The sequence below is a fragment of the Amphibalanus amphitrite genome, unplaced genomic scaffold (genome assembly GCF_019059575.1).
Source record: "Amphibalanus amphitrite isolate SeventyFive unplaced genomic scaffold, NRLGWU_Aamphi_draft 000056F_arrow, whole genome shotgun sequence".
NCBI lineage: Eukaryota > Metazoa > Arthropoda > Thecostraca > Balanomorpha > Balanidae > Amphibalanus > Amphibalanus amphitrite.
In genome coordinates this window covers 92,954-119,367 of record NW_024881552.1, presented here as the reverse complement: position 1 = coordinate 119,367, position 26,414 = coordinate 92,954, and the positions used below count along the sequence as shown (strand labels likewise).

At 50.0% G+C, this 26,414-nt stretch overlaps 1 protein-coding gene across 1 annotated transcript in view; it reads left to right on the top strand.

The window, feature by feature from the left end:
- Window positions 1–15,238, top strand: part of LOC122378253 (glutaminyl-peptide cyclotransferase-like) — a 42,191-nt gene extending 26,953 nt beyond the window's left edge. The window contains exons 6-9 of the mRNA XM_043359106.1: window positions 10,229–10,408; window positions 13,316–13,538; window positions 14,247–14,410; window positions 14,688–15,238. Coding sequence (XP_043215041.1) covers window positions 10,229–10,408; window positions 13,316–13,538; window positions 14,247–14,410 — 567 coding nt within the window. The 3' untranslated portion in view covers window positions 14,688–15,238. The remainder of the gene's footprint in view (window positions 1–10,228; window positions 10,409–13,315; window positions 13,539–14,246; window positions 14,411–14,687) is intronic.
- The last annotated feature ends 11,176 nt before the right edge of the window (window positions 15,239–26,414 follow it).

Below are 26,414 nucleotides of genomic sequence, written 5' to 3'. Positions count from 1 at the left end.
CGCAGCAGCAGTGGCACTCTTCCCCGCCCCGATCACCGGCCGCAGCTTTGTCCACATCCTCGCCGGTCCTGCCTCACGCAGCTGGTCAGCATAGTATGCCGCGTGGTCACGTCTGATGGCCGCTCGACACTGCCGGTTCACCACCGCATACTCGGCGCGCGGGCCGAGCAGTGATCGCTTTGAAACTTTCAGCGATTGCTAAGAGCAATAGCATGTACAAAATTTATATCTCAGAATTTCGATATCGATGACCTAAGGTCAGGTCAATTTTGCGACCTCCCCATTATAAGTCAATGGGAGAAAATTGAAATGCGCCTCTTTTAGGCGAAAGACATTATAAACACTCCCAAACACTGAATTACAAGTGGTTTAGACACACTGAACATGAAAATGGTGTCCGTGACCCCTGTTTATGCCCTGAGGTCATCTTAGGTCACGAATGGTAGGGTAGCCTGGGGCAAGACGCCCCAGATAATTTATTTTGCTGCATAAATTTTGTCCCACATCACCTGGAAGGCCAAATTTGTGCTCAATGCGTTCTTTGGACATTTTACTTTAAATTGCACCCCTCAAATTCATTCACTTATGATCGGACTCCAAGCTAGGAAGTGATTTGTGAAGCAATTGCAAATGGGGCATTTTGCCCCAACCCCAGGGCAAAACGCCCCACGGCCTGGGGCAAGTAGCCCCATACTTTAGATTACAGACTAGGGTTACCCGCGTGCTCCGCAACGCGAAGAAGGGTTATTTGTGACCCGCGGGCATTGGGTTGTTCTGTGTCGATTTGGTTGGTATCCATTTCGTTCGATTGCTTTTTGACGGTCAAGCATTTTGTAATAAAACAAAAAAGATACATCGCATCGAGGTGCCCGTGTCGTATTATCATGCGTTGCACTTAAGAATGATTCGAAAACTGGCGTGAAGTCGATGAATTTCGCTAAAAATGACAATGTAATGGTTTGGAACATTTACATTTTTAAGAATATTGTTGCTCATCATGCAAAAATAAAGACTGAACCTTGGACAGAATTGAATGCTCTTTCCAACGGTGCCATTTTTAATTGCCAGATATATCAGATCATTGAGCAAAACCTGTGTGATTAATAAAGTGGCACAAAATAGTCAAACACCATTTTCTCCCGTGATTTGTACCACCTTGATTTGGATCAATCAGCTTTTCACAATTTTCCCATGAGAGGCGGTACATTTCTCTCGCCAACAGGCGTTGTTCCAACTCGCTCCGTTTAATGGTCACCTAAAAATAAAGTCAATTCCAAAATCCGTCAAAAACCGCAATTTTTCAACCAAAGTACCCTCACGGGTGCACGTGGCACGTGCCATCCCCTGCACCGCATATCATTCGATAGCCTGTTCAGTTATCTACACAATGCTGTTTTCCCCGTGCCGATCCGGCCCACGGTTACCGAGATATTGCACGGGGATCGGACCCGTGTCGGGCAAATTTAGCCATTTTCGCCCGATTTTGCAAGCCGATTTATACATGTAAAGTCTATGACGCGAATTTGCACTTTTTGAGCACGTGCCACGCGCTCCCTACCAATCCCATCGAGCTGAGACCCCTCAAAGGCACGTCGCGCATCCTTGATCTGTAAGTTGTGCAAATTTCACCGGGCTAGGTGCAACGGTCTGGCCTGTAGTCCACGCAAAGCACCACCAAGTCGGGACCTCGGTAACGGACAGACGCACCCTCCTCAAATAGTAATATAGATTTAACACGGTAGTTGGCTTAATCTTATGTGAGAGGTCCGTTAGACCTCTGGAGGCACGGCTCTGAAGTTAGCACATTCCATCCTGTCAGGTGTTCAGCTATGACACTATTGTATGAGCAGGTTTTTCACCTGCCTCATAAGACCAAATAATAAATTATTGCAATGCCAATGTTTACAGAATACTTCCTTTGCCATCCAGTTGCTGAGAAAAATACACATAAAGGCATAGAAACTTATTGTTCGCCAGCTACCGAACATTAGAAAGTGGGTAGCCCGAACAACACATGAGGTAAAACGCCCCATGGGGCTTTTTGCCCGCGACCTACTGGGGCGTTTTACCCCATCACGTAGTTCGGTCAGAGAACAACGCTTTGCACTCCAGCAAGACATAATTTAACACGAACCAACCCGGCATGATAAGCGTTAGACAATAGTTGTTCAAAATGCATAAAAGTCGTTAACCTGATGTGACCATAAAAGAACGCCATGATGCATAATCTGACAACAAAACATAAAAATCACTCAAAAAACACATTTTTGGCTATATCTCCCGAAAGAGTCATCACAATTTCTTTCCAGTCTGCTCATATAATGATCATATAGTGCACGTTTTATAGAAGAGAGGATGTTTCCCCAGAACTCTGCCAGTTCCGAGAAACATCGGTGAGGCGTTTTACCTCGGCGGGGCGACTTGCCCCGGTCTACCCTATCTAACAGTTTTTCGCAAATAACTTTTGATAGAGGCATGCTAGAGCTATCAAAACGCCTTAGATGTGTTCAGCTCGACGATACGGATCGACTGATATGCAACATGACCCTTTCCGGTCAGGTCATGACCTTGACCTGAGGTCAAATTTTCAAGTTGACCTTTCAAGGTCAAGTTATAGTTCATTCGATGCGTCTTGACGAGAGGAACACAAGCTCGTACAAGGCTTGGGTCAAAAGTTATTGCAGAAAAACTGTTTCCGAAAAAATAGGCTATTTTTGCAGTTTTTGCCCCCTGCAGGCAAAACCGTTGACGTTAGGTCAAATCCGAGAGAATTGTCCAGAAAGGGCGTTAATAGGGCTATCGAATGCGCTTTTCCGCGGCGCTGTAGCTCTATTGGTTCCCGAGTTATGCGTTGGCTTCTTGGAAATTGTCGACATTCGACCTGGAAATCGGCGAAATTTTGCCTTCAATGACCTCTGGTGACCTGACCTTTGACCTGACCAAAAAATTGACCAAAGTGATTTCCTCATTATTTTTGACGCTCTTTCGAACGCCGCCTTCCGCGTATCGCTACGTGGCCCAGGAGCCGAGTTAGAAGGGGGGGTGTTCAAACACCCCCCCAGCAGGGCGTGGAAATCCAGGACCCCCAGCCGGGCGCGGGTTAAAAGAAATTAACATATTTGAATGAACGAATCCATTAAGTAATAAAATGAAAATGATTCACAGGTTATTTTTACATGTGGGAGCACTGGCGCTGGAACTTTCTCAATGTTGGAGGGGCTCGAGGCAGTTTGAACTCAACTTCTTTCGTGTTTAAGGCAAAAATCTGAGTATGCGCGACCCGGCCCGACCCGACCCGACCCGACACGACCCCATCACGCTCTTCAAACCCTTATAACTCAAGAACCGCATGCCGCATCGACAAGCGGTCTTCTTTACTGAATACCACTTGGAAGTAAAAGTTGTATGGCATGGACACCATGTTGTCTGAGTGTCGATCTTGGCACGTGGCGCGTGCTAAACTTGGGGTACTTTGCACACACCCGAAAACTATTATCCTCAATAACCGCACAACGGCTGGACCGATTGGGCTGAGACTTGGGACACAGCTGGGCACCATTCCCCTCCATTTGATTTTTATCATTTTGACTTTTTTGCCGTTTTTTCACTTTTTGTCTTTTGACTTTTCGCGTTTTTTGACTTTTTGCCATTTGACTTTTTGCTTTTGACTTTTTGCGTTTTTGACTTTTCGCCATTTTGACTTTTTGCCATTTGACTTTTTTGCTTTTGACTTTTTTCGTTTTTGACTTTTCGCCATTTTGACTTTTTGCCATTTGACTTTTTGCTTTTGACTTTTTGCGTTTTTGACTTTTTGCCATTTTGACTTTTCGCCATTTGACTTTTTGCTTTTGACTTTTTGCGTTTTTGACTTTTCGCCATTTTGACTTTTTGCCATTTGACTTTTTGCATTTTTGACTTTTGGACGTTTTGACTTTTTGCCATTTGACTTTTTGTCTTTTGACTTTTATCCGTTTTGACTTTTATCCATTTGACTTTTTTCCATTTGACTTTTATCCATTTTGACTTTTTGCATTTGACTTTTTGTCTTTTGACATTTTGTCTTTTGACTTTTTGTCCTGGAATCCCCGCCCCCGCCCCCGCCAGCCGCCCCCGCCCACCGACCCGCCGCCGACCACCACAATGCACAGACGGGCTTCCCCGAAAAAGTAATCAGGATACTCTATTGTCGTTTATTCATACACGGGCCATATCAATTTATTTTCGTCGTTCAATGGCTGACTTGATTTAATAAGCTCGAGCCTACTCTGATGTGGGAAGCAAAACTGTTTCCGTTTTCGTGTTTTACCGACGACGATTGATCCTGTTGACATCAAAGTACCATAGGAAATCGGAAACTAAACGACTAAATGATTGAAGGCATGCGTGCCATTTTTTCCTGTGCGGGGACATCGCTCTGCCTTCAAACACTTCGACGTTATTGAATCGATTACTGCAGCTCTGTGTGCGTCAAATTATCAATGAGCGTCGACTTAAGTCACGTAGAGCCTAGCGTGGTTTGACAGCCGTCGTCTGCCGTTTGGTCACCCTTTCACTGCGACATGCCGTTCGTCACGATGATTCATGGAAGATGGAAGTTACGTCATCCTTAGCATCTCAACTGGTCACACGGAAAATGAGGTGGCGTGGGGTCGAGTGTAAAAGTGGGTGGTTCATGTGAACGGACGATGCATTCCTCTCGTTTAAAATAAGATTTCCAGCTGTGGGTGGTGCGTCTCTTTTGTCGGAGATAATGGAGCCTGGGGGCGGCCGGCTGTCCGTACCAGTGACACTGGGGACGGACAATGCATTCTTTCCGACTGAAATAGGATCACAAGCCATGGACACTGGGCAGACCATCCCTTTTGGTGGATATAGCGCCTGAGACGACCCTCTCAGACGCGTCGCTGGCCGTCCGTGGGAGCGACATCATCAGTCAGTGCCGAGCTCATTCAGCATAGCGCAGCCGGACCTCCAGATGGTTCAACAGAGTGCAGCCGAACCTCCCAGAGAGGTCGGAATCGCCTCGATGTGTATATACAGTCACAGACTTCCCTATAAAGCGGCTGGCAGCGCTATGCAGAGAAGTCCGTGGTACAGTAAATGGTGATATCGGCTTCCATTGACCACCTGATAAAGTGGAGGACAAATTGTTTTTCCGTCCGATGTCTGCTGTCCATGCACTCATGACGAAAAGCTGGTTATCTGAATTGTGGTATTAACTGGAATCCTACCTGCGAATGACCGTCTTATCGGCCGCCGCCGATAAGACCCGTTGAGGGCTCCAGCCGCGACCAGCCGGCACTGAGCCGGGGGACGGACGCGCGCAAACACGACGGGCGGGCAATAACATGGGGAGCTCAGTCGGGGAGCGGCCGCGACCGCGAGAGGAGAGGAGTGACGGCGCGACACAGGGACCTACTCCATATTTGTGATGGAAGTGCGGAGAGCAGTGCTCTGGCTTAGGAGACGCCGGTTGAGTGTTGCACGGTGTGCACGGCGGATACTTGGCCTAGTGGATCGAACAACAGGACAACGACAATGGAGATAGGTGGCGGACAGCAGGATGACCGGTGGCAGGTGGGCGCAGCGATAGGCTGCGGGGCGGGGAAGCAACACGGGTGCGGGCAGGGGGGTACGCGGCGGTAGGGAGGCCGCGGGCGCCGGGGGGGGGGGGGGCGGCGGGCGCCGGGGGGGGGGGGGGGCAAGGCAAGTGGCGGCCGGGGCCGAGTTGCGAGGTGGCGCGCGCGGTGGCGCTGGCGGAGGCATACAATTGTCGACGTGGGTCGGATTTGCAGGCGCGCGCGCAGCGGCGCTGGATGGAGGCTATGCAATCGTCGACTTGGGTCGGATTGCATGGCGCTCGCGCGGTGGCGCTGGCGGGGGGGGGGGGCTATGCATCGCCGACTTGGGTCGGATTGCAGGGGTCTGGCGGCTGGGGCCGAGTCGCAGGTGGCGCGCGCGGTGGCGCTGGGGAGGCATGCAATTGTCGGCTTGGGTCGGATTGCGGGCGCGCGCGCGGCGGCGCTGGATGGAGGCTATGCAATTGTCGACTTGGGTCGAATTGCATGGCAGGTAAGCGGCGGACGCAATTGTCGCCTTGGGTCGAGTTGCAGGCGCGCGCGCGGCGGCGCTGGATGGAGGCTTTGCAATTGTCGACTAGGGTCGAATTGCTGGCGCGCCATGCAATTGTCGACTTGGGTCGAATTGCATGGCAAGGTAAGTGGCGGATGCAATTGTCGACTTGGGTCGAATTGCAGGAGCGCGCGCGGCGGCGCTGGACGGAGGCTACGCAATTGTCGACTTGGGTCGAGTTGCAGGCGCGCGCGCGCGGCGGCGCTGGATGGAGGCTATGCAATTGTCGACTTGGGTCGAATTGCTGGCGCGCCATGCAATTGTCGACTTGGGTCGAATTGCATGGCAAGGTAAGTGGCGGATGCAATTGTCGACTTGGGTCGAATTGCAGGAGCGCGCGCGGCGGCGCTGGATGGAGGCATGCAATTGTCGACTTGGGTCGAATTGCTGGCGCGCTATGCAATTGTCGACTTGGGTTGAATTGCATGGCAAGGTAAGTGGCGGATGCAATTGTCGACTTGGGTCGAATTGCATGGCAAGGTAAGTGGCGGATGCAATTGTCGACTTGGGTCGAATTGCAGGAGCGCGCGCGGCGGCGCTGGATGGAGGCTATGCAATTGTCGACTTGGGTCGAATTGCATGGCAAGGTAAGCGGCGGATGCAATTGTCGACTTGGGTCGAGTTGCAGGCGCGCGCGCGGCGGCGCTGGATGGAGGCTATGCAATTGTCGACTTGGGTCGAATTGCTGGCGCGCCATGCAACTGTCGACTTGGGTCGATATGCATGGCAAGGCGGATGCAATTGTCGACTTGGGTCGGATTGCAGGCGCGCGCGCGGCGGCGCCGGATGGAGGCTATGCAATCGTCGACTTGGGTCGGATTGCATGGCGCGCGCGCGGTGGCGCTGGCGGGGGGGGGGGGGGCTATGCAATCGCCGACTTGGGTCGGTTTGCAGGAGTCAGTGCGGAACAAGGTCAGCGGCGGACGGGGCCGAGTGGCAAGGTGGCGCGCGGGGTGGCGCTGGCGGAGGCACGCAATCGTCGACTCGGGTCGGATCGCAAGGCGCGCGCGCGGCGGCGCTGGACGGAGGCAGGCAATCGTCGACTTGGGTCGATTTGCAAGGCGCGCGCGCGGTGGCGCTGGATGGAGGCTATGCAATCGTCGACTTGGGTCGGATTGCGTGGCGCGCGCGCGGTGGCGCTGGCCGGGGGGGGGGGGCTATGCAATCACCGACTTGGGTCGTATTGCAGGAGTCAGTGCGGAACTGTCGCCCGGGTCCGTGCTGTTGGCCGTGCACGCGGCGGGACCGGCGTGGTCGTGCTCACGCCTCTGGCCGGGTCGGAGTTCGTGCCGAACTGAACCGTCTTGTATTTCACGCTCCGCGAGACGTTATCGCCTCTCTCCCTCTCTCTCCCTCTCTCTCTCTCTCTCTCTCTCTTTCTCTCTCTCTCTCTCTCTCTCTCTCTCTCTCTCTCTCTCTCTCTCTCTCTCTCTCTCTCTCTCTCTCTCTCTCTCTCTCTCTCTCTCTCTCTCTATCTCTCCCGTCCACGTGGCGGCCGGCCTGGGGGGGGGGGGGGGTTGCGGGGCAGCGGTCTCCCGTCCGCGCGGCGCCGGTGTTGACACGCGCGGGGCGGTTTCTGGGGCGTCGGCGGGGGTGCCCGCCGACTTGTTTGGACGGGCGCTGTGGACCGGCCCGGGGTGACGGGCACTCGGACCGGCCCGGGGGTGTTTGCCTGCGTTAGCTGCGACAGTCGCCGGCGCGGCGGAGTGACGGCGCCGGTGCGGACAGAGGCCGGTTCGGTGAGGCCGGTCCGGTGAGGCCGATGCGGACAGAGGCCGGTTCGGCGAGGCCGGTGCGGACAGAGGCCGGTTGGCGAGGCCGGTTCAGCGACTGACCTGGGAATATTAGGTCAGCTCGGCGCGAGGCCTGGCAGAGGCCGGTGCGGACAGAGGCCGGTTCGGCGAGGCCGGCTCGGCCGGAACGGTTCGGTGACTGACTTGGGTTCGGCGACGGACCTGGGAATGTTAGGTCAGTTCGGTACGACGCCTGGCGGAGGCCAGTTCGGGCTGAGGCCGGTTCGGTGAGGCCGGTTACAGAGAAATGTTACTTCAGCGGCGCGTGGCTTGCCATAGACGGGCTCGAAAACTGACCTGGGATTGTTAGGTCAGTTCGGTAGACCTGGCAGGGGCCGGATCGGCGACGGACCTGGGAATGAGAGGTCAGTACGGCGGGCGACACGGAGGGGTCTGAGCGACATGGCCTGGTAATGTTAGGTCACTTCGGTGCGTGGCCTGGCAGCGGTCGCATCGGCCCTGACCTGGGAACTGGTCCGGCCGGTGGGCGAGCGGGCCATAGGTCACCGCGGCGGGTGATCGGATAGCGCCCCAGCTTTACGTGGTAATGGATCGGTTGAGGCGGCTGGCCTGGTAACGCCAGATGACCAACCGGCCGGTGGCTGCCGGGTTGGCCGTGGTGGCCTACCGGCTGGTCTGGCCTGCGCCAGAATAGTGACTGACCCGACGAGTGGGTTGGGGGATAATTCTCACACGACCCGGCCAGAGCGGCCCAGCGGCGGACGCTGGCTGCGGCGCAAGCGGGCGTCCACCACGGGCGCGGCACGCCGCAGACGGCGTGTCACCGTCTCGGGATCCGCTGGTTTGTGTCCACAGCTGGTTTATGAGCGACGGTGTCCTTTTATGGCAGGCCGTATTCGGCGCCGACCGGGGCGGCGCGGGACGTGTTATATGACCGTCGGGCGACCGCCGCGCCGGGTCGGCCGCGGCGCGGCGGCTCGGCGGGGTCGCCGCCCTCGTTGGGCTTGGACGGTCGGCCGGGAGGAGGGGGGGGGGGGGGGGGGGGGGCGGGGGGAAGGGAAGGCGGGACGAGTATGACAGTCCTGAGACAATACGGACCGTCGCGGTGGCGAGCGGGTGGGCCGGGCTCCCGGCCATGGGTGGCCCCCGTGTAACAGTGATGTGCCCCTAGACATATGTTATGAGTCGGAGGGACTGGCAGCGGCCAGTACCTAGCAGCCGCTGGCAGCAGTGAGATGCCTTCATCGCCCGTGGGCTCGGCCTTAGCGATCGGGATGCCCCTCCCCCCCCCCCCCCCCTCCTAGCGGCCGCGTCGTGGGAGCGCCGAGGCGGCGCGGCGGGCGGAGCACCGCCGGCACTGGGATCGTTGTTCTCATTGGCCCAGCGCCGGCCGCTGGGCGTCAACGGGCAGCGGTGACGCGAGCGGGCCGCCGCTTACAGCTGGTTATGACCGTTGGCCCCTTTTACGGCAGGTCGGCCCTCGGCGTCGGTCGGGACACTCTCTGGGGCACGCGTCTGGGCACCTCGCGCCTGGCGGGGGGTGTCACGTGACTGACTTGGAGTGTCCCATACAGCTGCGGACTTCGGGCCGGCGCCCGCCGGCTGGCTCGGCGGGCTCGGAGCGAGTGTCATATGCCTGTAGGGGGAGCGACGGAGCGCCCCAGGCGGCACCGCGGCCCAACGCGGCGTGCCTTCGCTGGGCTCGGCCGGCCAGGGGGGGGGGGGGGAGGAGATGGGACAGCGGCACGAGAGCGGCGCCTATTACGGCTGTTGAGACGGTAGGTACCCGCTCCGATCTATCGCCCGGGGGTGGAGGCCTGGAACACGCCAGTGGTCTGGGACAAGGAGGTCGGGGGAAGTTAGGTCAGTTCGGTGACGTAACCTGGTAGAGGTTCGACCGGCGTATGATCAGGTAGGTCAGGCCAGTTGGGTGAGTGATATGACCTGTCAGGAGCTCGGACGGCGACTGACCTGGGAGTTAGGTCCGTTCAGTGAGTGGCGTGAACTGGAATCCTACCTGCGAACAAACTGTGTGACCTGTTTGTGACCCGACTTGCGAGATGGACTATTGTTTTCATTTACTGTGACTTACAATATGTGAACCCTCGGAGCTGTCCAAAATCCCAGGACAACTAATGCTCTTGTTCTGCAAATGAAAGCTGACCTGACTCACGACCTGACCGCTGACCTGACCAGTGACCTGACCCGGTGACCCGCAGGGCCGGTCGGACATCTCTCTGCAGCTGATGTTCCTGGACCGCGGAGTGGTGCTGACCTGACCTGTGACCCGGCCTGTGACCCGGTCTGTGACCCGGCCTGTGACCTGACCCGGTGACCCACAGGGCCAGTCGGACATCTCTCTGCAGCTGATGTTCCTGGACGGGGAGGAGGCGTTCGTCCGCTGGTCGGACCGGGACTCCATCTACGGCTCGCGGCGACTGGCCCGCGAGCTGCAGAGCTCCGTGTACCAGCAGCGACCGAGCAGGGGAGGCCAGGAGAACATCTCCGACCTCGACCGAATCGTGAGTTAGCCCAACAATCAAAAGCAACGGCTACAGCACAGAGTAGAGCGTTCTTTATACATTAATTTTACAATATATTTGAAATTTATTTGAATTTCATAGCCGTTTTCCTAATTGTAAATCGATTGCAATATAATTAATTTCTTGAAATTACAGTAAATTTAGCAGTTCATTTAAAAGACATCGGTAACATGTTTCTGTTATACACGCTTCTCTGAACCAAACCTTACACATACCGGACCCAATGTGCCATAATATCCGCGGGCATATTATCCCCGGCCTTCCAGCATACAGCTGCGCATTCAACATTTTGTGAATAGCATGTGTGAGGCACGCCCACTCAACCCCCATTTGTGAGGCGGTGCGCAGGGCGAGTTGGTCCACTAATCACGTCTCGTTATTCGGCGACACGGCTCCTCCGCCCACCCGGTATACCGGTAAATGTTCCAGCTGAGTCGCTCGGTCGACGGAGCTCTGTGGGTTTCCTAGCCCGATCAGCTAAAATTTACCTCCCTTTGGACGCAGCTTCTGTTTTACGCAATGGCTGCAGCTCCGACATGTCGGCGTTTAAACGTATCGGCGGATCGGGGTGATGCATCGGTTGAAATCCACATGGGAAGGCGAGACGGCCTCTGTAACTTTCAATGGCCGAGTATGAGAGTCCGCTCGGGCGCACCGTTAGTTTACCTCGAGATCACCGGTAATTGATAGCTTACACGAAGCACGTACGACTTATTTTCAAGGTCTTGAACTTTGAATGTTTATATCACGATACTCTTAACTCATATTAACGTAAGCGAGAAGCCATGCCTATAGCAATTTTCGACAAACACGCAACAAAATCAAATTTGGCTTTGCTACGAGCACTGGACATTGACAGTACGTCAGACATCGACTTCAGTTGCTTTTATGCATTATTTGGGTAATGCTCCTTCTGCTCAAAGTTCGGTCTATTACCGGGGCACATTGACCTTTACTCGAGAAGAGATGTGGTATGGTACAGAGTAACAAATATTTCACACCAGTATCCTTGGCACTATCAAACTTTCAATCATGGATCTATGAAACCAAAATAGGATTCGTAAGCCAAAATCCTCAACAGAATGACGCGTTCCTGCGCCTTGAAATGTTAAACCGGTGCATGTGCAGCAATGAGGAAAATTTATATCTTTTACGCATACCTACATAGATGCGAAGAATCATTTGGATGAGAGAACTGCAAATTATGGTTCTTCTCTTTCAGGTCTGATATCCAAGACCACTCTGGGAGTGATCGATGCATTGGAAGTTGGAACCACTTTGAGTGTAATCGTTTCCGATTGATGGCTCATGTTCCGTTTACAGAAATCAGAATGATAACCGGAAAGGAGATTTTGTATCAATCATATCTAAGACGTTTTTACGCTGGCAACCGTAAACATTTACCTCTGTGCTTTTCTGTATGCAAAACGACTAGAGGTCACTGGCTGAAAAACGGGCTCTAAGCAGATTTCTTATCCGTTATCAGTTATGTAAGGCTTAACCCTCGCATGTGTAGGGGGGGTCGGATGGACCCCCCCATGGTTTTTCGCGAATAACTCGCGTAAAAAGCGGCCGATCGCGACGAAACTTTCAGTACCCTCGCATTGATCAATTTTACACCTACCCTGAAAATTTCATGACCCTGACCCAAATGACCTTTGACCTGTGACCTCTTTTCCGAGACCATGTTTGGCCGGAATCGCGATTTCGCGTATGTCGGCTCGCATTAGCCGCGTGTTTGCAAGCTTTTCGTGGTTGCAAACGTTCAAACATGTGATTTGATGTTACTCCCGTGTGTGTCAAGGTCACCTGAAGGTCAGGTCAGGGCATTGACCTTTGGTGACCTCGGGTGACCTCGGGTCACTTTTTCGAGTTTTACATGTTTCTAGGCTAGTTTTTGGAGCTGAATTCGAATTTAGCAACCATTTGAACATTTACGAAGTAGTTTTGGTGACTTCGTAACATGTTACGAAGCTGTCAGAGGCGGTTGACACGTACTACGAATACCCGTCACGACGCCTACTGGTTGACCTGACCTGACCTGACCCGACCTGGTCTAAATGCTTCAAGACATCACTGTGATCAAAACTAACACGATATTCGTGATCAGCACCCCGAAAAACCCCTTAGCAGCCACACTTTACGACTTTCTAACAGGTCCCGATTTTTTCCGACTTTGGGTCATTGACCTGACCTGGAAGGTCAACCAATGACCTAGGACCTTAAAATTGGGTATCATCGGCTTCCTCTCGTCACGGGCAACACGCTCGTTTTTTCCGCAAAGCTCTAGCTTGATCAGGGGCCAAACGGCAAGGGGGGGGGGGTCCAACCGACCCCCCCCCCCTACACATTAGAAGCTGGCAAACGCCGCACACATGCGAGGGTTAAGTCGCGTCGTATCGGAAGAACAAGATGTCCTTTCATTTCCGTTTGGCTTCTTCATGCATAGTGATGACTTTGCTTATGTTAATGCCGTCAAGGAATTTACAGTGCTCATCTTTTTTTCACATGAATTGAACACACGCTGACCGAGGAAAAGCGAACAAAGCAGGCATGTCGATCGGAAACTGCTCTTAGCATTTTGAACTGTCGTACGATGAATGTCTGGTATATATTCCCCTGGAATGCCAAAACTACTCAGCGGTTAAACTAGACAACTAGGCCCATGAACTGAAGCAACAGAAACTCTCAATCATGTGTTTTCCTGTGCAAGACAGTAAATGAGAAGAGTTTTTACCACTGTGTGTGGTAAAAAAAAAAACGTTTGCGTGCTTCGTACTCCCTCCCGAGCGGATTATCCAGGAACAAAAAGTAAAAAAAAGTAGTCAGTGATTGAACGCCTGATTAGCTCATACCTTTAACTCGTACCTACATGTCTTCCGCCAGGATCTGTTCGTGCTGCTGGACCTCCTGGGAGCCTCCAACCCGACCATTTCCAACTACATCACGGACACGAACGCCCAGTTCCGCCACCTGGCCGGCGTCGAGAAGCGACTAAGGCGCGGCGGCCTGCTCACAAAGGCGCCCAACGTGTTCCGCTACCGCAAGTCGTGGGGCCTCTGGGGGCCACCGCAGATCAGCGACGACCACCTGCCCTTCCAGAGACGTGGTACGGGACAGAGAGTCTATTATTATTGCTTTAGTATTGCGATGTGTCCACATCCATAAATCTATCAAATTATATTCCTAATGGACTAATGGTAACAGACTTCCTTCTTTTGATCTAAAACATTACGCACAGACCTCTGTATTCTCTGCATCAATGGCATGTACAGAGGTCTATGTATCACTTATAACGATTGCCGTATACCTTTCTTCAAAAGGTTCTAGAGCATCGCTTATGCCAGCATTTAAGGAGCAATATCACGCACAAGCACTTCCTACGAATTTCGCCCTAACATTACGGACGACTTTTCGCATAAATTTATGAAACTTTACCATTTTTGCGTGGTTCGTGTTTTGTTCAATTCTTTTCCTTGATTAAAGTAAACCGGAAGCCCAAAGTGAGCGAACCTGGAGATTTACGGGCACGTCTAAATAACGTCTGGGATTTGACTGAATTCATCCCATTATTCATATTTCCGTAACAAAGGCGTCTTGGCGTCAGCCTGATCCTGACAAAACTCTGCTATTGGCTCAAGCTACAGTCGGGACGTCGGGAGAAACTGCTAAGGGGGGGGGGGGGGGGTGAGCTCCACTGCTCCGGTAGTTTCCGCTTTCGTGACAGTGCTGCAGTGTAGTTTCGTGACAGTGTGGCAGTTTCGTGACGTGACTCCAGTGAAACCACGACTCATTCTGACATTCTTCTCCCCTCCAGGCGTAAAGGTGCTTCACATCATCCCGAGTCCGTTCCCGTCTGTATGGCACAAGAGTTCTGACGACGCTTCGGCCATCCACGGTCCGACAGTGACCAACCTGAACCGAGTGCTGCGCGTCTTCGTATCCGAGTACCTGCACCACGCGGCGATACAGACCGTCTAGGTGAGATGACAGCTTTCAGTGGCGTGCAGCGGCACGCCCGTACCTGCGGCGCTTGACGGTTAGAACTAATTGGTTCTCGTATGTGATACTTGAGTAGCTTATCGTTAATGAGCGTCAGAAAAGGCTTGAGTATTGTTGCTGATTAAAACTGCTGTAATGCAAGAAGAGAAAGGCTGCACTGTTAGAAGAAAATGCCCTCTCTGAAAGTGCAGAAGATATTAAAACTGTACTATCGAGTATCGCTCCGTATTACATTTGACCCTCTGATCTTTCTCAGATGTTGACAGCGAAAAGTGCGAGTATAAACCAAATTACAAACGGAGGAATCATCGGCTTCCACGACACCATGGATATAAAGAAGCCACCCGATCCGTTATCAGCCTCGGTATTATATCAGCCGGCGGCGGCCGTTACCACGGTTGAGCGTATAGTAATCACGGTCAAGCGGACATACGTCGTCACGGTCAAATGGGCTGCTCCGGTTTACGAGCGTGACATTCCGTGTCTCCTGTTAACGGCTGTCTTTGTTATAAACAATGTTGTTGTAACGTTAAAAACTTGGGTCGTAACCTTGAAACGCTGTGCGTTTCTTGGAGTGTTGTGTTGGATTGTTGTGCATTTGTGTATACTATTTAGCGGCTTTGTTTGCGCTTATGTTGATCATTCTCAGGTAGGTATACATCATTACTGGTTTGTTACTAACTTCTAAACCATATATTAAGTTTATCGTGCATTACCGAGAGTCAGACACTAGTTGATTTGATGATTGCGATTGCACTGCGGTGAATCTCGTCCGTTTTACAATAATACAATGGATCCGACGACACTGATCGGCGATCTTTGGAGATGGACCACAAACATACACAGTACACACCCCTGTATCCACCAACCCAGCCTTGCCAGCTTCGCCGGTCATGTCACACAATCACTTTCTTATATTCGGCATTAACTAGAGAAAGCAGTCCATACAAAATAGGGGATGACTGCAATTTTAGACGATGACAGAATGTTGTAACAGTTTAAATGGAGTCGACCCAAAGAAATGTCCTGCAAATGTGAAAGTGAAACAATGGATTTAGGAGTGGTGAGAGCAGCACTATATCACCAGGAGCATGCCACATAAAATAGAAGAAATGCAAGGAGAGCATCGTATTTTGATTTGATGTGCTCCGTAATACACGTACGTGAATCAGAAATCGGTCTGGAGGAACTCAGATCATAACTCGGGCTGCATCGCGATAATCAGCAGATTGCGTCCGGTAGTCTGTGAAAATGTATCGAGAGAGATACGAAAAGTTCGGCTACATTCTTCCAACAACATGGACAAAAATAAAGGCTCGTTACATCACTTAGGGGGTGGGGGAGGAGGAGCCTCAGAGAGCAAACAACCTTAATTGCTAGTGTTCCAAAGTGCTTCAAAACTAATAAGGCAGGACAACGTTAAACGTAACTCTAACTTCCATCCCGCCACAGATAGGTATAAGGTAGGTACCGGAAAAACTATCAGCCCGACTTTGACATTGACTCAGGTCAGTTTAGTTCAGTTGAATTAGACCAATGCGACCATATTTTCCACTTCTGTGGGACAAGCATTGTGATTGAAACTTGACCAGCTTTTATACGGGTTATTATCAATCCCACTCGCTTTATCGATAGGGTAATATTCCTGCCCAGGGTCGGGATGATTCAATAAATTTTAGAGTTTTTTTTTTAGCGAAAGCTCCGAGGGCCGTTAGGCCCGAGGTGCTTATCGGCCCAGCCGAGCCTTGTTAGAGTGACCCTCATTCCAGCACTGTTCCATGCTTTTCCTTCTTTGCCTACATCTCGCTACTTGGGGTGTAGGATCGTCTCGATCACCATCCCTCGATTTGCTACTTTCCATCTGACTAACTCCACAATGCGGATTTAATTACATGCTATATCGATTTTACACGACCGTGTTGCACGACCGTTTTATGGGAGATAGTATTTATAGTCACCGTGGGAGATAGAAGCGAATCATGCGACAGTGGCGTCATCTGAGCTCTGCCTTTACTAGGAGCGTCACTGATAGGCACGTTTAGGCTGCATAGATGACGCTGCTGCTAGCGCTGTGAGCGGCGAGCGAATGGGAGGACTGGTTCACATGTGCCAAAGTTACCGGCTGGTGGACGTATGAGGAAGGCAGGGCTACCATGGGACGGATGTCATTCAGAGGCGACAATTTGCAGCAGAACTGCATCAGCATCTGCATTTTCCATTGGACTCATGATCCGAATCACCAGTTATATGCACCTACAAACGATCGCTGATCAGGCTAAGCCAAGGCCTTGGTCCTCCATGGGTCGCCACCAGGTGTCGCTGTGTGCTCTCCGCTTACCGTAATTCTGCTACCGAAGCACAGACTCGGGTGGCGTAGATGGCGCGCGAGTTGGAGCCCTGCTCGGTGCGCCTAACTACGTCAAAACGTAGATGGCTGCGACCAGATTCTTGAATGAAACGAACCGCTCGATAAACCCTCCTATCCGTGCTTCTATCCTCAGGATACTGAAATCCTTCTCCTCCACGCCACAACCCCCTTCCGGGCTGGACAGGCAACTTTATCTCATGCGGGCTGCTCCCTTGGAGCGGCACCGCTGCTCCCGAGGGAGCTGCACCCCGTAGCCGGGTGCAGAGAGTGCTTGGGGGGCTGGTCGGCCTGTCCTATGGACGGGCTCAGCCCCGGCGACTCTCTAGGGTGCCTGCCCAGACCAATGTCTCCCCCTAATTCCTATCATCCTTCCGGCTCTGCAATGGTCTTGTCGACCGAAAGGGCCTAACCCAACAAAACAAACAAGCTCGATAAACGCTCCGTTCCGTCGTTTCCATCCCTAGAATAGTCAAATCCTTCTCCACAACTCAATCCCCCAGTTTCGGGCTAGACGGGCAACTTTATTCCACATGGGTAGCTCCACCCCAGGAACAGGCCCGTGGTCGGGTGCGGTGACCGTTAGCGGAGCTGGGTCTGGGTGGCCTGTCGACGTGATGGGCTCAGCCCCATGGCGGAGCACCATGGTGCCCGCCCAGACCAATATCTCCCTCTTATTCCTATCATCATGGGTGGAGAACCTGCCCCGGCCACCCCGGCCGTGGCCGGGGTAACTTTCAGCCGACCCCGGCGCGGCCGGGGTAACTTTTCCACTTTTGTAAATCCTAAAAGCTGTCTCCATACGAAAAAACTGCCATCTATAAAAGCGTCTCTCATTATTCTTATCTACCTTGAAAAGTTCTTGAAAATTTACTTTATTTTCATTTTGGAGCTTCTATGTTTTTAAGTCTTTTCATCGCGGAGCCCGACATGTTTCATCAAACAGAAGTAAATCATATTTAAGGGCCGTTATCGTAAGATGGCACTGTAATAACATCACAAGACAGGACCAGGGTAATATCAGTGAGATAGAAGGACGAGCTGCTGGGGCTCAAGGCTCCCCCAACTTAACCCGCGCCGGGGTGGTGGCCCTATCGTAACACGTTGAGTCGAGAGGTGGGCTTTTCACGCTCCTTCTAACTCGGCTACTGGGCTACGAGGCGAGAAGCGGAACGACGTTTGAAAGAGCGACAAACGTGATCAGAGAAATCTGGTCATGTTTTAGGCAAGCTCAATAATAAAATCACCATAGATCATCAAAAGCCAAATTTCTCTGATTTTAGCGTTCTCCGAAAACTTTTCTCACAGTTCATGAACATAACGGAGCTTAAACACTGCAAACAAAACATTCGATTACTCGTTTAAGGCTCGGTCGCGAATAATATTTCAGGTGCGAGCTCAAATCAATAAGAGGGTCAAAACGGTCAAATTTGACATTTTGTTTTGTGTGGGAAGGTGGCAACTTCCACGGAATAAGCTTTGCAAAGGGCATGATGGCATTTTTAGCACGATCATCCAGCAAATTTGACCTGATGACCTGACCTAGCACTAGGTGACATGCGTCCGAAATTTTAAGGCGTGTTGCAAAATTGTTGTTACAATTATGAAATCTTCCGCACCTGCGTGCAGCAGTTTTCCCTAAAAGCGTACAAACGGCAGACATCCATTATTCTATGCCACAGAATAGGGGTTTGTTGATAACCGTTGACAAATATTTGAGCATCATCGTCTTTCTGACTTTCGGTCGCCGGCCGGGGTAACTTTTTCAAACATTCTCCACCCGTGCCTATCATCCTTCTGGCTCTGGAATAATCTCGTTAGGTTAGACCGAAAGAGCCTAAACCAACAAAACAAACAAACAAACTCGATAAACCTTAGTGGTTCCGTTCACTTCTCTCGGCACTGTTTATCAATAGAGCCACCGCCCACCGATCTTTTGGCAGGAAATGACAAAACAGAAATGCCAACTTTATCCTCAAGACCGCCAGCGCCTTGTTTGCTCTCTAAAACATCCGTCAGACGAGTATGAACAAGTCGCAACTCACAACACCCTCAGCGATGCTTCCACGCCCCCGGCTTTCAATACATCCTAGTCATGCATCTTTGTGTTGTTTGCACATGCTAGCATTTCATACCTACATATCCAACTCACTAATGACTAAGCCGTCCCTGGCTGAAGGGGGTAGGACTGAGGTGTCACCCACCGGAACGTTGTCTTCTTTATTTTGCGATTACTGGGAACGTGCTGGTCGATGGCTTTAGAAAGCTGAACGCTGACACTCTCAACTTTTGATTCAAAATAGATCTTATCCCGCGCCCCAGTGGCGGTCTCAGCCAACTTCGCCCTAGTGTGTGTGTGTGTGTGGGGGGGGGGGGGCATATGTTACCACCCACCTCTAACTCAAAAACTAGCAGTCGATAGCTCTCAATGCGTACGTTTGAAAGTATTTCAGTCATTTTTCATCTTAGAGCAATTTTGGGGTCACCAGAGGTCATCGAAGGTCAAAATTTGCCAATTGTCATTATATTTTTCACTTTTCAGAAAACATGCCGTTATCTCAAAAACTATGATAGCTAGAAAAACGCATGGAAAAGCAGTCGACAGCTTTTGAACTCTTCTTTTGATAGGTACATTATAAAAATTGACCTCAGGTCAACGGTTTAGCCTCCAGAGAGCATAAACTCAAAAAATAGGTAGCAGTTTTTACGAAAAGTGTTTTTCGACAATCACTTTCGAATAAAAAAGCCACAACATTTCTATTGCTAGAATCGTGTTCCTCTCGCCGAGACGCGTCGAATGAACAATAATTTGACCTTGAAAGCTCAACTTGAAAATTTGACCTCAGGTCAAGGTCATGACCTGACCGGAAAAGGTCATGTTGCATATCAGTCGATGCGTCTCAACAAGACAAACACAATGAGACCATCCCGAGCGTTCTATCTCTATCCAATCGCGAGTTATTGGCAACAATCTGTTTGTAGCCTCAAATGACCTCGGATGACCTTTCTAGAGGCTATCAGCAAAAATGACACCTTGGTCATCACGGGTGTTCCAGATCATTGTGATTCTGAAATATTTGGACTGTTCCTATGCGTACACACGGATCAGGTATTTTTTAGGATAAAACGAAAACAAAACAAATTTTATGGGGAAAAGTTTGTTTTAAACGGCACAACAGTGCGCAAGGAATCGAAATCCGGTGAGTTTTAGCAGTTTTAGGAAGTTGAAGAAACTTGTTTGGCGTCCTGCCGCGGCAGTCGACGCCTACTGGTTGACCTGACGGCTGACCTGACATGACCCGACCTGGCCTATATGTATGAATCACATCATCTTCATCAAATTAATCTGATTCGTAATCAGACCCCCTAGACCCCATGGGCAAATTAAATTTACGAAGTTCTAGCAGGTCCCGATTTCCCCGACTCTGGGTCACTGACTTGATCTGGAAGGTCAACCAATGACCTTGGACCTTAAAAGTGGGTATCATCAGCTTAACCCTCGCCCTGGCAGGGCATTTTTCATAACACGGCCTGGCAGGGGGGGGGGGTCGATGCGAGCCCCCTCGCGATTGGCTCCTATGGCACCTAGAAACACCAAATTTGGTGGGTAGGTGGGCCCCCTGGAGTTCTCGCCCCTGTGCAAATTTGATTGCTCTAGGTCAATATTTAGGGGGGTTTTGGGGGGTATAAATGTAAAAATTTCGCTAAAAACAGGTCAAAATTTCTTCGCTTATAACTTCTGATCTAGTTAAGATAGAGCAAAAAGAAAAGTACCAGTGAACTCAGCACGTCAAGACGCGTCGAATGATATTCTTTTTAGCTTGCTTAAGTATACTTAAAGTTTTTCTTAAATTTTAAGCAAACTTTAAAGGTAGTGTGCCAGCTTTCCTGGACCGTATGGAGTTAATGGCCCAGATAAGGAGAACCGGATTTTTAGAACTTAACCATACCTTCAAAACTCATGGAAACGTCTTAAATTCTTCAAATTTTGAGTACCCCAGTGCGAAATTCGCCCCGACGGGTTGTCGGTCGTACCCCAACCACATTTCACACCACTATGAACAATAAATGCACACACTTGACACTGAAATCGCTATTACCGATAGGCTCGTCCAATCAAGTTTCGATAAACCCGTTCATCATCATCTCCTGCAGTTTCGAACACGCCTGTTAGGTGGTGCGGTAGACCGCGCCCCAAAGCCAGGGCCACGGTAACGTGAGGTAGCCGAGTCGGGGCAGCGTGCGCTGACCCAAGCCGGGGCCGCGCGTCCTCCCGGTGTCATGTGATAGCCCGGGGCTGCCCGCGGGGACGCGGTAGACCGCGCCCAAAGCCGCGGCCCCGGCTTGGGTCAGCGCACGCTGCCCCGACCCGGCTTCCTCACGTTACCGGGGCCCAGGCATCGGTAAAATCCTTTTTGAAAGGATTGCATTCCCAATCCACATTCCTAGTGCCGAAGTGGATTGTATTCCTACCCGCAATCCCCTTTTTTCACTTGGATTGTGATCAAATCCGCAATCCTTTTTTGCAATCTTGTTGTATTATTAATGTGCACTAGTGGATCTGAGGGAGGGAGGGGGGGGGGCATAGGGCCGTGCCTCCATCCCCAAATCACCCATTTCTAGTACTTAGTCTTGCGAGTACCTAATTCCTATCTAAGGCACATGTATTTTATGGGAAATATTTTTTGCCTCAAACACCCCCACATTTAAATCTCTACCCAACCAGTGTTTTATATTTTAAAACTCGCCCTCAAATACGTAATTTTACCCTTCCTATGTAGTTCATCAGCGTATATTATTTTGAGCGTTTAAATTAAAAGCGTTTAAATTATTTCAAGTTTCGATGTAAAGCCCTTGATAGCAAAGTACATTAAGCCAATGAAGCCGATCTCATAATCGCAACAAACCATTTCAAAGCACTAATCAAACACAATCCGGATTGGATTGAAAAAATTGGAAGTATGATGCAATCCAATCCGCAATCAAATCCTGTTTTTTGGAATGGATTTCAAATCCAGGTGTAATCCACCAAAAAGGAATGCAATCAGGATTTTGCAATCCTGCAATCACAATCCTACCGATGCCTGCCGGGGCCCTGGCTTTGGGCGCGGCTTCTGCTCATACTTTGTGGTGCGGTGGTGGTGCGTCGGGACGCGCGCTCTGACTTCGGCCAAGAAAAATGCGTTAGCTGATCATTGTCATTTCTGCCACTTGCGTGTGGTGAAATGGGGTCATAACTTAAAAGACGGCTTTTTCATATCAATTATTTTACATAAAATCATAGTTCAAACCATAAATAATGTTCGACAGCCAAATAAAAGAAACAATACCAATACAGGCTTACAGTTTAAGGTTCGACATTGTGTTGTCTACGATTAGACAGCTGATAACTCATTCCCGTACGTCGTAACTCTATAATGACCTTTGCTTATTGTCACATATGCGCCGCATTCGCGATTGTTGCCGACGCCTGTTTGCAGGTCAGCCCACTACAGTTGTTATACATATCGAAAAACCGATAAGCTTTTAGGCGAAAAAGGCACTATTACAGGCCCATTTTTGATTTTTTTGCGATATTAGGTAAAAACAGAAGCTTCTTATCCTAGGAAAAATAAAATGGGAAATCATTGGAAGGTGGCAGTGTGGCACACTACCTTTAATTAATTAATTGAGTTCAAACTGACCAAATTGCATCACATCGCCTATCATTCGATTCGCCTGATCACCAGGAACACAATGATACCATTTTTAAGCTCTAGCGTCATTATGTGCCAAGTTATTGGCAAAAACGTCATTTGACCTCAGTTGACCTCATTTGACCTGACCCATGTATAAGTACACCAAACAAAGAAGCACCAAGTGACCTGCCGTTAATTACTGTGGTTTCAAAGCACAAAAGTGATAGAACGAAGCGGATAGCTCCAGTTTTTTTTTTCGAATTTAGTATTTTCCCATAGGCTTAACATTACGACGTAATGACCTCTAGGCTCTAACTGACCTCTGGTCAGTGACCTAAAAAAACCCGAACTATATGTTATACAACTTGGTGAACTTAGCACAACCTGAAAGTTTGGAGGAAATCAGTCCAAAACTGTGAGTTGGACAGGTGCAAAAAGAAAATTGAAATTTGACCATGATCTTGTACCGGTTTTTCTGACCTGGTGACCTGACGCAAGGTCACCCGGACCTGAAATTTTCAGGTCATATGTAAAAAGGTTGCCCCATAGGCTGTGCCAACTTTGGCGGCGCTGCGCGCCGCCGTTTTTACGCGAAAAACGTTAGGGGGGTCGCATCGACCCCCCTGCCAGGGCGAGGGTTAAAGGGACCCTCCAACCTTCACAAAAGTTAATGAATTGACATGAAAGTGATGTCGCTCGGTTCAGAAAGAGCAAAAACGAATATCTACTAAATTTCATCGAAAAATATTCACCGGTTTTCAAGATATTAGACTTTTACTTTTGTTTACTTTTTGGGATCTCCGCTGTTCCTACAGACTTTATTTGAAAGTGCGGCATTTGTTGCGCGCAAAGCAGCATATACCACCGCGTGCTGCCAAACCTTTTAGTAAAATATTTAAAAATCGTCAGATATCTGCGCTGACGTCACACATTCAGAGGGGTATTCCTATGCATTAGCCCCTCTGAATCAAAATGCTGCAATTTTGAAATTCAATATTTCCAATTTAAGGCATTTCTCGATGTTGTGAGTGCCGTAACCGGTAATTGTGAGCCAGGGACCCCATTTTGGCTATCTCAACTCAAATCTAATGTTAAGGTGGGAGGGTCCCTTTAATCTCGTCACGGGCAACACGTTCGTCTTTTTCTGCTTAGCTTTACCTCAAGGACTGAGCGGCGGGGAGGGAGGTGTTTTTCCAGCATCTAGCGTATAAGGGGGGGGGGGGCAACGGACCCCGGGCCCTTCCCCTTATACGTTAGACGCTGGCAAAACACCAATACTGGCGAAGGTTAGAATCACCTTACCTAAGCGCGCTTAGTGTTCACAATCACTGTCATTGATCGAGTCACGGTGGTTTCATGCCGCTCCCGATCGGCCATCCCATCCGCAACAAATATTGGAACTCCCGTAACGCTCCATCGCGCCCGTTCACCATAGCAGAGGGCCGACTTGCCCATTGACAAAAAGCTACGTTTTTCAATTAGAAATGTGCTGAGGCGGCCACGATTCACAAAGGTATACATATAGTCGACTACAGAATGATGTTCCACTCCTCAGAAGCTATCGGTTGAACGGAGCGCTAAGTTGTGCCGTTTATCACGCAATTAAGCGTGTCGATTGTGAGCATTGACAAAGCTATAATTTGTGAACTCAGCCCGTGTGATGCGGCTCAGCCTACCACTCCAGGGAAATAATTGCCTGTGAAAAGTGGAACATCATTCTGTAGTCGACTATACATGATCGATTGGTAGTTCATTGGATTTATAGGTACCTACGGCTTTTACGTCTTCAGAATCATTCAGTTAATCTGTAGACGGCACAATAAACGTTTTTTTGTAAGCTAGATTTCATTTTATGCATCATCAGGGACGGTTACGCGAAACTTTTATTCATTTCATGCGATAATGATAATGCCGCAAAATGATAGGTTCCTATAGTTCGTATTGATCGTGTTCCTCTCGCCGAGACGCGTCGAATGAACAATAATTTGACCTTGAAAGCTCAACTTGAAAATTTGACCTCAGGTCAAGGTCATGACCTGACCGGAAAAGGTCATGTTGCATATCAGTCGATGCGTCTCAACAAGACAAACACAATGAGACCATCCCGAGCGTTCTATCTCTATCCAATCGCGAGTTATTGGCAACAATCTGTTTGTAGCCTCAAATGACCTCGGATGACCTTTCTAGAGGCTATCAGCAAAAATGACACCTTGGTCATCACGGGTGTTCCAGATCATTGTGATTCTGAAATATTTGGACTGTTCCTATGCGTACACACGGATCAGGTATTTTTTAGGATAAAACGAAAACAAAACAAATTTTATGGGGAAAAGTTTGTTTTAAACGGCACAACAGTGCGCAAGGAATCGAAATCCGGTGAGTTTTAGCAGTTTTAGGAAGTTGAAGAAACTTGTTTGGCGTCCTGCCGCGGCAGTCGACGCCTACTGGTTGACCTGATTTGGTGATTTGGTGATTTGATGACCTGACTTGGTGAACTTAGCACAACCTGAAAGTTTGGAGGAAATCAGTCCAAAACTGTGAGTTGGACAGGTGCAAAAAGAAAATTGAAATTTGACCATGATCTTGTACCGGTTTTTCTGACCTGGTGACCTGACGCAAGGTCACCCGGACCTGAAATTTTCAGGTCATATGTAAAAAGGTTGCCCCATAGGCTGTGCCAACTTTGGCGGCGCTGCGCGCCGCCGTTTTTACGCTATCTTCGAAAAACCTTAGGGGGGTCGCATCGACCCCCCTGCCAGGGCGAGGGTTAAAGGGACCCTCCCACCTTCACAAAAGTTAATGAATTGACATGAAAGTGATGTCGCTCGGTTCAGAAAGAGCAAAAACGAATATCTACTAAATTTCATCGAAAAATATTCACCGGTTTTCAAGATATTAGACTTTTACTTTTGTTTACTTTTTGGGATCTCCGCTGTTCCTACAGACTTTATTTGAAAGTGCGGCATTTGTTGCGCGCAAAGCAGCATATACCACCGCGTGCTGCCAAACCTTTTAGTAAAATATTTAAAAATCGTCAGATATCTGCGCTGACGTCACACATTCAGAGGGGTATTCCTATGCATTAGCCCCTCTGAATCAAAATGCTGCAATTTTGAAATTCAATATTTCCAATTTAAGGCATTTCTCGATGTTGTGAGTGCCGTAACCGGTAATTGTGAGCCAGGGACCCCATTTTGGCTATCTCAACTCAAATCTAATGTTAAGGTGGGAGGGTCCCTTTAATCTCGTCACGGGCAACACGTTCGTCTTTTTCTGCTTAGCTTTACCTCAAGGACTGAGCGGCGGGGAGGGAGGTGTTTTTCCAGCATCTAGCGTATAAGGGGGGGGGGGGCAACGGACCCCGGGCCCTTCCCCTTATACGTTAGACGCTGGCAAAACACCAATACTGGCGAAGGTTAGAATCACCTTACCTAAGCGCGCTTAGTGTTCACAATCACTGTCATTGATCGAGTCACGGTGGTTTCATGCCGCTCCCGATCGGCCATCCCATCCGCAACAAATATTGGAACTCCCGTAACGCTCCATCGCGCCCGTTCACCATAGCAGAGGGCCGACTTGCCCATTGACAAAAAGCTACGTTTTTCAATTAGAAATGTGCTGAGGCGGCCACGATTCACAAAGGTATACATATAGTCGACTACAGAATGATGTTCCACTCCTCAGAAGCTATCGGTTGAACGGAGCGCTAAGTTGTGCCGTTTATCACGCAATTAAGCGTGTCGATTGTGAGCATTGACAAAGCTATAATTTGTGAACTCAGCCCGTGTGATGCGGCTCAGCCTAAAACTCCAGGGAAATAATTGCCTGTGAAAAGTGGAACATCATTCTGTAGTCGACTATACATGATCGATTGGTAGTTCATTGGATTTATAGGTACCTACGGCTTTTACGTCTTCAGAATCATTCAGTTAATCTGTAG